The sequence below is a fragment of the Poecilia reticulata genome, chromosome 15 (assembly GCF_904066995.2).
Source record: "Poecilia reticulata chromosome 15, P_reticulata-male-v2, whole genome shotgun sequence".
Lineage (NCBI taxonomy): Eukaryota > Metazoa > Chordata > Actinopteri > Cyprinodontiformes > Poeciliidae > Poecilia > Poecilia reticulata.
In genome coordinates this window covers 20,732,393-20,744,429 of record NC_088844.1, presented here as the reverse complement: position 1 = coordinate 20,744,429, position 12,037 = coordinate 20,732,393, and the positions used below count along the sequence as shown (strand labels likewise).

Genomic DNA, 12,037 nt, shown 5'->3' with positions numbered 1-12,037 from the left:
ACCTCCTAAAGGACTGGAGAGGGGAGTTGAAGGTTAGAGATACAGCCAGAAATGTTCTGGTGACGGATGAGGAACCACACCACCATGTCATAACAAATAAAATCAATTTATCCACTTGACAAAGTTTTTTTTTCTGTATGATTTAAACATCTTTATGGTAAAAAATCTCCAAATGTATGCATCAATTGTTCAAATGGAGGGAAGGTGTGAGGTGAGGCTGTGAGATGTTGTGCCTCACCACTGGTGGCGCTGTGCCACACACACGCAATAAATCAGGCAGTTGGCCCATGACCATTGCTGTTTCTTTATATCGCCATTATATATGTCAGATTTCACATGGTTGTTCTTACATATTTAATGAATGTAAAAAAACATATTTACTATTTCTGTTTGTCCATAAATGGTGTGAAAATGTGAAGTGAGGCAGGAAGTACCATGCCGCACTGACAGAGGGCAGTGCTGAATCCCATGAGGACAATATTAGATGCTTCTCTTACTGAAAAAACTGAAAACAATAGGAAAAATACAGAAATTACACTGTGGATGGAACAAGTCTAGGAAGATTTATCTCCTTGGCAATTACCTGCACTGAAATAGCCAGCAGACTTTTATAAATGAAGGCAAACAAGGACAATTTTTATAAAAATGTATAACCGGAGAGGGACATGGACATTTTATGCGATCAAATGTAAGATCAGGGACGTTTTTAGGATCTTGATCCCTTCTTCCTCCTGTTCCTTCTATGAAAATTCCTCTTTCAAATCTGCATTTATGCATATTTCAAACTATTGTTATATCTTGTTTGTTTGACCAAATTTTAATTATATATGTAAGGTATAACATCACACTCAGTCACAACAATTTTCTGTCTGACAGCCATGTACTGCTTATGAACGTTTTCAAATCAGCGAAACATACTCTCGGTATTTGCTTCTTTTACATGACAAGGAATGATCTGAAATTGTCACCTTGGCTGTTTTGTGGAAGTATAATATAATTCATTTGTTTTTTTCAAATCTTCTTATCTACTTTTTTTTATTGTGATGTATGTGACTCACAACAGCACTCATCAGATTTGTCTGCTGCCCTCAATTCTCCCACATTTTTCATAGGAACTTTCAATAGGAACATAATTAAAATTAAGTTGAAAATATTTTAAAATGAACAAATAATGTTTTACTGACTTCCAGTTGCTGAAGCCAGTAGAAACTAAAGCATCTTTATTAAAGCCTGAATAGATGCTTGCAAAACAGTCTGAATAATATAATAACAGAAGCAGAAGGCAGAATTTTGGCTAACTGAATATTAGCCAGTTAAACATTTCATACCAACTCCTCTGAAAGGTAACACTGCAAACTCTCCTGACATGACAATTAATTTGTGGCCTCAACTCAGATCACCTGACAACTTTCTCACCTGCTTCCTGACTTTCTTTCCTCTCACTTGTACTGGCCTTCTCGCTTCCATCGTGTTCTATTGGTTAAAAAACAAAAAATGTTAAAAAATATAAATAAATAAAGTAGATGTATACATAAATAAATATATCTATGCATAACATCAATATACAGAATTATTATTGGTAAACATTTTGATGAAAAAGTGAAAAATTACATTAATAAAACTGAGCTGTGGGACAGGTTGCATAAATTAAAAGTTCATTTAGAATCACTAACCTGTTATAAAATGTCTACAGAATATGAAAATATAGCCTACCTAAAAACTATTACAAGTAGTAAATGTCCTACTGTCACTTTTAAATTAAATAAAACCAGACTTCTGTAACGCTTTTCTGGACACTCAAACACGCTTTTCAATGACATCAGTCATTCTCAGTCATCCACACATTCATGAGCTGTTGATGAAAAGCTACTAGATTGTAGCCACAGCTGCCTGACAGAATCGAGGCAGCCATGTCGCCCCATCGGCTCTTCTAGCCCAGCGACCCACCGATTACAAGACGAACTCCTACCACCGTGACTGCCACAGTCCACTTTTAAGTCTTTACAATGGGGCATGAATTTCTGACATAAAACATTAGCATATTTAATGCTATTTAAAATTATCTTAAACTGGCCCTTTCAGTGCGAAAAACACACAAGATATTCACACAATTGTGTTCAAATTTGACCGACACAAAGATAAGTCCACTCCGTTTCTCACTGTAGGGTTCTGAAAACTTTGTGCCACTTAGAAGCGAACTGTAGAAAAACCGTAAGACGTATCAACATACCATCTTCATCTCTGAACAAAGCACAGATGTATCTCCAAACTGAACGTTGAATAGTGTTTCTAGGCGAAGCCATTGCGACACAGCAAATCGTCAAATATGGTCATTTTTTGGATTTTTTTCACGACCTGTCGCCATTGACTTACGCGGGGTTTTTGGGGGCGTCCTTTGTCGTTGGTAACTCCGAATCCCAATAAAAGTAATAATTCCAGCCCCGGTGTTACGTCGATTCGCGTTTCCCCATCAGTTACTTGTTAAGCGCACGTTAGACAACTACGGACACCGTGAAAGCTCAAACGACGTGTTTTCAGCGAAGTTGTTCTCATATAAAAGACAAAAGGGGTTGTGACTTGACAAAAATTCAGACTTCTTCCAACCAGTGGCGCCACACATCTACGTGGTAGCATGTTGCGTTAACAACTGGAGGAGATTTCATCATAAACAGCTTCATCCTTTGACAGGAGAACAGCAGAGACAGTGTCAAACTGTTTCTGGGCATGGAGAAAAAAAGTACTTTCTTTGCACAATCTTTAAGAACCAAAATTTTAACTTAAAGTAGTATAAAGTTGCAATATAGTTAGGTTATTGTTAAACACACACACACACACACACACACACACACACACACACACACACACACACACACACACACACACACACACACACACACACACAAAAGAAGCTTTAGAAACAGTTTTGTAAAAATTTTCATTTTTCGAGTTTCAAAACCCCCAAAAAACTAAACAAGATGTACACCAGTGAGGCAGAGCCTCACCTGTCATCATGGAAAAATAATATATAATATAAAATCATTTATATTGCTATTTTAATGTACTATAAAGTATCAATTTTTTACTTAGCCTAACCAATTCTGATTAGTTTTTCTTCAAAATCGTTGAATTTTCGCATTTTCCCATTAAAATGCTCAGAAGCGAAGCCGGTGAGGCTCCGATTACGCAACCTCTCGCTAACCGCACTGGCTGCCATTCTATGGGAGCATGTTCGTCCTGTACGCCGGCAATAAAATGGCTTAGAAACATTTAATGTATGGACCGATTTTCCATAATTTCGCTTACGTATATAATGTATATAATTTTGTCACTGTGTGTGTGTATATCGTGTTTTGTGTGCGGAGGAGCGATCAGAAACCGCAGAGAACAGACTCGAGGTGAGGCAGGCAGTTCTCTTGCCTCATGGCAGGGGGCGCTCATGATCCCAGATATTGTGACTGCACAACTGCAGAGTAAGACACAGTGAGCTAGCCGTGGGACTAGCCATACAGTAAATAAGTAAAGTACAGCGATATATTTGTTTTCTTCTCTCTTCCGACGTCAACATGAAAGACTACATTTCTACACTTAAGCAGTTTTCTAAAGTGGATTTTCAATTGAAGAGGAGATAATAACTAAAGGAAGACCAACACCGGAGATGAAAGTTTTGCTTCGAGACAGTTTGATGATTCTCAAACGGACTAGAAAAGACATGGGGAGGATAGACTTGGCTTTGGATGAACGGATATTTTTGTGCAGAATTAGGGGTGCATGGATTTCATTGATACGTAAAGGTAAGACGGCAATAAGATGTTTTTGTTTAGTTTTTTTAATTAAATGTGAGTTTTGTGGGCTGTTGTCAGTTGCTATGGCAACGAGTCTGCGTTGCTTGGCGGATACAGATCACTTTGCTGTGGATCATATCACAAAATTAATACCTACATTTCTAAATTTCACTGAACGCGGCCATGGATGACACTAAAATATTAGTCCCCCCCCCCCCCCTCCAGCGTTGTGTGCCTGCGCGAAATTTCCGTAGGTTCAATAACATGCATGGTGTTTAAGTCATAAGTCAGTGACTCAACAGCAATGAACCTCACCGCAGGTCACTGATGATTTACAAAATACAGAAAACATTCTTCTAAAAGCAGTGGCAGAAATAACACAATCTGAAATGTCAAGTTCAAATTTATTTATGACGTTTGTAAATTAAATCTCAACTCTTTTTTGCAGAGTACTTATTCCTACGACTCAAGCTTAAGTCTCTTTAGAATGAGTGACAAATTTATCCCACCTTTCAACACGACTAAATTTGCATTTGGTCATCTCCCTCCAACATTTTTATCCATGTTTTTATTAGTTGAATAAATATCAGACATTTCAATTGTTATAGTCATTTTGGGTGGGTTTCTATTTAGTGTTCTCTAGTTTTCACTGGATTAAAAAGGCTGTTAATGAGAAATAAGAGAAAAAAAATTCTTTGCCAATGAAAATTAACACTGTTGCCAAGGGCTCCTCGCTTCTTCCGAACGTAGGAGGAAGACGGTTTTCAAACTCCTCAAGCACAGAAGCATGTAGTGTGAATAAAACCCGTCTCAGCCTTCTCTATTTACTCCTTTTTGAGAGAGCTGTATAAAGTTTCTTCCATAACTTTCACTGTTTTCCTCACAATAAATCTATGTTTAGATTAGTGTTAACGTCTGTCCAGCTATGGAGACCTGTGCTCTAGAGAATACACACTGAAGGAGCTAAATTGTGAAATCCCAAACACATTTGCCTTGAATACAAAAATATTAGGAGAGATTAGAAATCATTAAAAAATATATAATTGTCGCATCTTTACTTCAGATGAATGAATCAATTGCTGAGGCTACGTTAGGCCTTAAATAGTGTGAATGGGTTCATCATCACTGCAAAAAGACAATTGCACGTTTTTACCATTCTGCTAAATCTAGTCGAAAATGTAATGTTAAGAAAAGCTTTCATTTTGCTGCGTGAGACTGCAAATTCCCCTTCATTTGCTTTTTTTTTTCTCATGACACAACAAACTGACACATGCAAACAAAAGGATTATTTGCTGCATATGTAAAAACAAGTTCTACTCTTCCTACATCAGTAATCCCTCTCCCCATGCTGAAGTATTTAGCCAGGCGACAGCGCTGAACAGAGATGAACCTGGTGCTTTCGGGAGCCCCGTCACACAATATCTAGGGCAGAAAAAGATCCCAACAGTGGCGACGTTTTAGCGTTCGAGATGTTCCTCCTTTTGCAACACTTAGATGAAAAGTGCACATGAGAAGAAAAGGGGAAAAGACCACTTCTTCTGCAGCGCACTCCTTCTGGTGGCAAGTCAAGGGCAAGCTGCCAAGGCACTACTTTTCATTTTCCTGACATGAGGCTGAGGCAGGAGCGGGGAGGGCTGGGGGACTGCTGTTGGGTGCGTGCGTCAGCAGGTCCGCCTGGGACTCCCTTGCCAGGAGGTGGGAAGAGCATGTGTTTCTTATCTTATCGATGGCAGGGCTGGATCGCAGCGTCCAAAACCGACATTCAGAGAGCAGCCGCTTAAAATTACGGCCCCTCACCTCCCGCCACTCACTTCATTCACTCGCTCGCTGAGGCTGTGCAGGTGCAGATGTGTGCGTGAATGTTTGAGTGATCATCATTCACCCGACGCTCTCCGCGTTCCAAAGCCAAGCCATTACACGAGTCAGTGGGAATGTGTTAAATTAGAAAAATGCTGTTTCACTGAGGTCCTGTCATTTTTCTAGACATGCAGATTCTTCTGCACAAACAAGCAAGCTCACACGTCACACTCGAGAAAGGGAGATTTCCACGGCATTTCGATTTGCATTATTTCCATCTGCACGGTTCAGGTAATTAGATACAAAGGGAAGGAGCAAAAGAATGGTTGACTGAAAAGTAGATAATACTTGTTCTTTAAACCACAGCCGAACAACAGAGATGCACCCAGAAATCAGCTGCTGTCTGGAATAGGGCAATTTTCAGTTTGAGTGGAAGTGACGGGTTAAGGCCGAGCTGGAAACGGAAAAGTCCCATCTTTTTCTGATCAGAGAATACACCATGTCTGGGCATTTCTAGGCTTGTTTGTTACAGAGTAAAAAAGATCCAAAGTTAGCTATACGTTTAATAACAGTGCCCTGTTTGAAAAAGAAAAAAAAAAAGAAAAAAGATGTAGCACAGATATGCAAAGCCATTCCAAAAAGGAAACAATCCACCGAGACACATCTATGATTCATTAAGGCTCAGGAGAGATTAAGATTTAAAGCAGCTAACAGAAAGGCTAAACAGAGTACCGCAAAGATCCTTTATTCTTATAAGTTATCGATCTGTTATGGAACATTAGATCTAAAAATAACATTTCAGGAATCCTAATGGCGTTGCTGAAACATCTGATCCTACAATAAATATTTACAGCTCCTTATAATAAAACACTGGCTGTCAAAAGTTAAGAGTGCCAGATTTGGGTAGTAACTTTGTCTAATTATTTCAAAACATTCTCCACCGTTCATTTGCAAAATATCCTGTACAATTCAAGTAAGATTCAAAGGACATTTTCAAAAAGAAAAATTTATAAAACACAAGTGGGCTTACTCTTAAATTAATGCTAAATAACTTGAAATAAAGTTAACCAGTCCTAGCAGGGTTTTCCACACTTTTCCCAAGTTTGCCTCTTTTAGCTGCAGCTATAATGACTAGAGATTTGAAGGAATAAAGAACACTTCACTGCACGAAAGTATCAGCCAGAAGAAAGAAAAAAAAACTCCACAGCATTATGTAACTAGGACACAGAGAACGAAGTTGCCAGTAATAGATTACAAAATTGGATTTTCCCAAAAAGTAATTAAAAGACAAAGCTAAAACTTGCCAACACCGAAAGAGTTGCAGGAACTTCCATTAAGTAATTGTTTTGTTCTAAATATCACAATGATCTCCTGTATTCTCCATATTCCTCAACGAAGCAATGTCTAAAGAAAACATCAAGGCATTAGTTTTAGTTTATTTTTTTCCCTCTTTCAGATTAACTGTGCATGATGTTTTACTTAATCAGTGGAAGTTATCTACCACGATTTAGCATTTTGACAGGGGTTTGTGTAGATGAGGGCGGCATCTTTAGTGAAGAGTGATAAAATAAGGAATAGAAATAAAAAAGAAGCTGAAAGTTTGATCTGCGGTAGATATTTTTTTAAAACAGTATTTTGATGCAGCGCTGCAGCAGGCCCCCCATCCCCAAACATTATCCAAGACCACATCAGTAATCTGGGGTCATGTTCCCCACTCCACATCTGGTCTGATGCTGAACTGAAGTGGGGCCTGTGGGGACACAATAATGAGAACCACAGATCTGTGCTCCTTCTGCAGAGCCGTTTTCTTTTATGAGCCTTGTCACAAGGACAAGCTGCACAGAAATCACTGTGCAAGGGGCCTCTTTCCCATCCTCTCTGATACCAACCCACGACGAGCTGATGAAGGGGTCAATGGACGCCTTGAGGAGAAATCCCATCTGCTTTGCTGCTCAGAGTGTGCCCCGGCCCGCTCTCATCATAATGTATAAAAAGACTTAAATTGCAGACACAAGCTAATTTTTCTTTGGCTTGAATTTCCTGAAAAGGGTTCAAATCAACACTCAAGTCAAATGACAGTGAGAACATGTTTGGCATGCTTTCCTGTAGTCATACCTCAATCATGCTTTTAATTTCTATATCAAGCACTTCACAGATTTATATACATTTCGTCACTTGTGCTGGAAGAAGTTCTCAGTGTGTGAGAAATGGCAGGAAACGTCTAGCGTGAGCACTTCCTGTCTGACAATGCAGCTTTCTTCTCTGAGTTAAGCAATTCGTCGACAACCAACTGCACTTAAAAAGGCCTGACAGATTGCATTAGGGCTGACCCTGACCGACCTATCCACACACGCACGTACGGATAGCTGCATTTTGTCCTCAAGAGAAACTTGCAGTTACAATATGTCAAAATTGACTCATTGCAAATCAGAAGTGAACACAGTTAGTGCTTAGCTTGTGCTTCTTCACCGTAGACTGAGTTTGAGGGACATTTCAACAGCTTGTACTATTTCACAAATGACAAATGAAGGAGGGCAAACTTGCAAAATACCACTATTTTACATTGCATGAAGACCTATACAAAAAAGACAAAAAAGTAAAGCAGATATTTACACCAGGTTGTATTAATCCGGCAATAAACCCAGATTAACTCGGAGCTGTAAAGCAATTTCAAAAGGCTGTTTCTAAACGCCGACACAAACATCTACAGCAGATGTGGAAATGGACAGAGGATGATGAACTTCTGCTCACTTCCTTTAATGAATGGCTCATTCATTAAAAAGGTACACAATACACGCAATTCTTACTCATCTCACTGAAGTTATTACACGCTAAGCTGCTGCTTTACGTATTCAATAAGATTGGGAGCTTGAACGAACTTTGAAAAGTATTCCTGTCCTTTTTTGAAAAAATAAGAAGGGGGAAGCCAGACGGTATACTGGATTAACCTCGTGACTACCAGTAGTTCATTTTTGTCCTCTGTAGAGGACATTTCTAAACTTGAATATCTCCCACTTCCTGCATTCTACTGAATTAATTCCTTTTGGTATCTACAGAGGACATTTAGGGCTTTTCAATGATGCCACATGTGAAGGGGTGGGGCTTTTGTTCCTTCCTTTTTCTCATTCATAAAAATGACGTTCATCAGTAGAAGCACATTTTATGGGGAGAGACAAAGTAAGTGCATAAAACCTTTTATTGTGCAAATTTTGGTTTAAAATTTTGTTGGCATATTCTAAATAAGTCTCTTAGCAGCATATTAAAACATTCTATGAATTATTTTGACTATTTTATCGTAGTATTTAAAAGTTTAAAAATTGTCCTCTGCAGCGGACATTTGTAATTATTTTTCTGTTTTTTCTGTATCCATCCACCCATTCATTCATCCATCCACCCACCCACTCATTCATCCATACATACATCCACCCACTCATTCATCCATACATACATCCACCCACTCATTCATCCATCCATCCATACATACATCCACCCACTCATTCATCCATACATCCACCCATTCATCCATCCATTCATCCACCCAATCATTCATCCATTCGTCCATCCATTCATCCATCCATCCATCCATCCATCCATCCATCCATCCATCCATCCATCCATCCATCCATCCATTCATCCACCCATTCATCCATCCATCCATCCATCCATCCATCCATCCATCCATCCATCCATCCTCTTTACACCATTGTCCCTTAGTGGGGTTGGTAGGGTTGCTGATGCCTATCTCCAGCTAACGTTCAGGGTGAGAGGCGGGGTACACCCTGGACAAATGTATGGGGTTCCGGTGTCCATTGTAGTGGACACATCATATTTCAAAAATAAAAACTTTTTTCCCCAATTTTTTTTTCAGTATTCTAATTACTTTACAAAGATTGTGGAATTTAAAAAAAAGATGATTGGACAATATTTTTTTTCCTGGTAGACAATCTGTATTCCTTTGCATCAACAACTCATGTCCCAAACTACACTGTAAAATAAATTCTGAGGGTATTACATGTAAGCCATTTAAATTGTTTGCATATAATTAAAGATATTAATTTGTTAGTTTAATGTTAAAGTCAAACATTGTGGGGATTTTTTTTTAACGTATGTTGTGGCAAATACATGTGTCACAACATTTTATTTCAAACAAACTGAAAATTTTGCTTCACTTAGCCATTTCTCATATTCCAGTTTAGGATGAAAGGAATAGCTTAAGATGTATGTTTAGTAAAGACTGAAAATTGCTAAACACTTTTTTTATTATTTTGGTACAACAGTTCTGCAGCTTTCACTAATTTATCAACAAATTCAAACTAGCTCGCAAGCTAGCTGATGAAAATTGAAATTTGCAACCAATAAGGCTTGTAGCAGGAAGTTTTTTGTTGGACTGAGAATTTAAGTTTGTATCCTCACTTTAACTTAGCAAAGCTTAGCAAAAGTGCTAGTGCTAAATTTAAACTAGTTATCAAGCTAAAGTGAAAATTGCAAGCAAGCTGAGCTTAGTTAAGTTAAATAAAGAGCTGCTATAACACCTTTAGTTGAGAGTTTTGGTGTTGGATTGAAAAGCTAGTTTTGTATGTGTGCATATTTTTCTCAGAGCTAATGCTAAAGTCTAATGCAAGTTTGCTAAAGTCAAACTGGATGCTAAGATTGGTAAAGCCTGAGGTATTAATGCCAATAAACGGCACATTTTCATGTGATTATGTCTACCTTGCTTGAACAGATTTAAAAACTTTATTACTATTTCAGTAGCATCTTTTCACAAACCATTTATTCATATTTGCTTTTATTTTTATTTTTTTGCATAAGGGATGAAACAGAGAAGCAAAATGATCCTATTATTTCAGAACTGAACACATTTAGTTGAGTCAAAAGTGTTTGCAGTTGCACTTAAACACTTAAATGTCCCGGTGTATTATTTCCTAAACAGAAATAATAATTAGATGAAATTTACTCAAATAAAATTAATGCATTTTGTTACACTAGCTTTTTTTTTTTGCTTCAAGTTAGGAGGCTTTTCCTGGCCAATGTCGGTTTCCAGCTTTCTTTGCGGTTGGATCAGCCTATTGAAATTTTGATTGATTCTAAATAGACAATAATAATAATAATAATGAAAAAAACGTGCAGGATGTTCTTTAAAAAGGGCAGAAGTTTTGAATTAAACACAAAATGAGCAAATTATGACCTTTATCCAACTAAGCTGCAATTGATATTTGTTTGTTTAATTAAACTACAAAACTGCACATTAATAAACATGTTGATACATGTTTATTAAAGAATAAAATGTGGTGAGTTTTAGCTTTTGCACATTTAATAAACTAAAATTTTTCAATATTTGACCTGCCCAACTCTGTTCAGAGCGAGAGATGTCCGAACAATTTCACTCTAGACCTATAACTGCCTCTCCAGTTAAAATCAGTACAAACACTGATTCAGCAGCAGCTACTATATTAAATGTCCCCAAAACACACAAGACATGACAAAATGCAGTTAATCTCTAACCAGAAGTTCAAAGGAGTGATGTAGACTCTTAACGGCAACAAATATTGTTAAAAACTCCAAAACCCTGGCAAATTTAAATAAAAAGTATTTTCATTTAGCCAAGAATAATATTATATCGGATAGAAATGGTGCAGACATACCTTTCAAAAGTAACAAACTATATAAAAAGAGTATGAATTTTAAATTAAGAGGCATGTCAGAAACTATACCCTTGATAATCAGTCGTAAAGCTTGACCCTTCTTATTATTACTCATCAGCCTTTTGTATGCTTCCACTAGTAATTTGATTACTTTTTTTTTGATAATTGATGAATTTGAGTTAGGAAGTCCACCTTGCCATCACCCTGATCTTTACTTCCCTCCACAGATTCGCAATCAGATTCAAGTCGGGACTCTGACTGGGCCACTCACAATCCTCAGCAGTACTTCCAGCATGTTTCTGGAAGTACTGCTGGTAAGATTCAAAGACTACTAATATTAAACATAAACCTGCCAGGGTATGAATAATTTTGGGGTTAAGATTATATTGTACACCATTGTACGGTGATTGTGTGGTGATTTATTTTAAATATGAACAGTGTGTGTAGTAATGCATAGATACAAAGTGCGATGTAATGCAAGAGTGGAGGCTGGGGATTAAAAAAGTTAGAAAGTTGTGTTTGAATAGATATAGGATATAAGTACAGGTTTAATGTTTGTTTTTAATGCGTTTTTATTGATAGGCAAATTTATGATAAGGATAAATAAAACTATTTAGTTTCAAAAGCTATAAAAAAAATTGCCCTCTGATGTTTTTAGCACTGAATAAAAACAAAAACTAACAAAAACTTTTTTTTTTTTAAGTTGTTAGAGGAAAGCTATCATTTAGATAAATCATATTTCTTAAATGTATAATATGGCTATTGTGGTAACATGCATGTTTCTAATAAAGACTATATTTTGCGCAACTTAATAAC

At 37.4% G+C, this 12,037-nt stretch overlaps 1 protein-coding gene and 1 long non-coding RNA gene across 8 annotated transcripts in view; one reads left to right on the top strand and one right to left on the bottom strand.

Moving 5' to 3' along the window:
• LOC145555013 (uncharacterized) overlaps nt 1-12,037 on the top strand; it is a 273,441-nt gene that overhangs the window by 187,471 nt on the left and 73,933 nt on the right. The gene's annotated exons all lie outside the window — the stretch shown is intronic.
• Nucleotides 1-12,037, bottom strand: part of pde10a (phosphodiesterase 10A) — an 83,440-nt gene that overhangs the window by 44,792 nt on the left and 26,611 nt on the right. The window contains exons 1-2 of one of the 7 annotated variants that reach the window (XM_008429942.3): nt 2,231-2,525; nt 1,417-1,473 (exon numbers count right to left, since the gene is read on the bottom strand). The exons of 3 other annotated variants lie outside the window; for them this stretch is intronic. In XM_008429942.3, the coding sequence (XP_008428164.1) occupies nt 1,417-1,473; nt 2,231-2,303 (130 nt within the window). In that variant the 5' untranslated portion in view covers nt 2,304-2,525. Of the gene's footprint in view, nt 1-1,416; nt 1,474-2,230; nt 2,526-12,037 lie in introns of those variants that run through there. 3 more of the 7 variants (XM_081616214.1, XM_081616215.1, XM_008429944.3) reach the window with 3 other exon arrangements.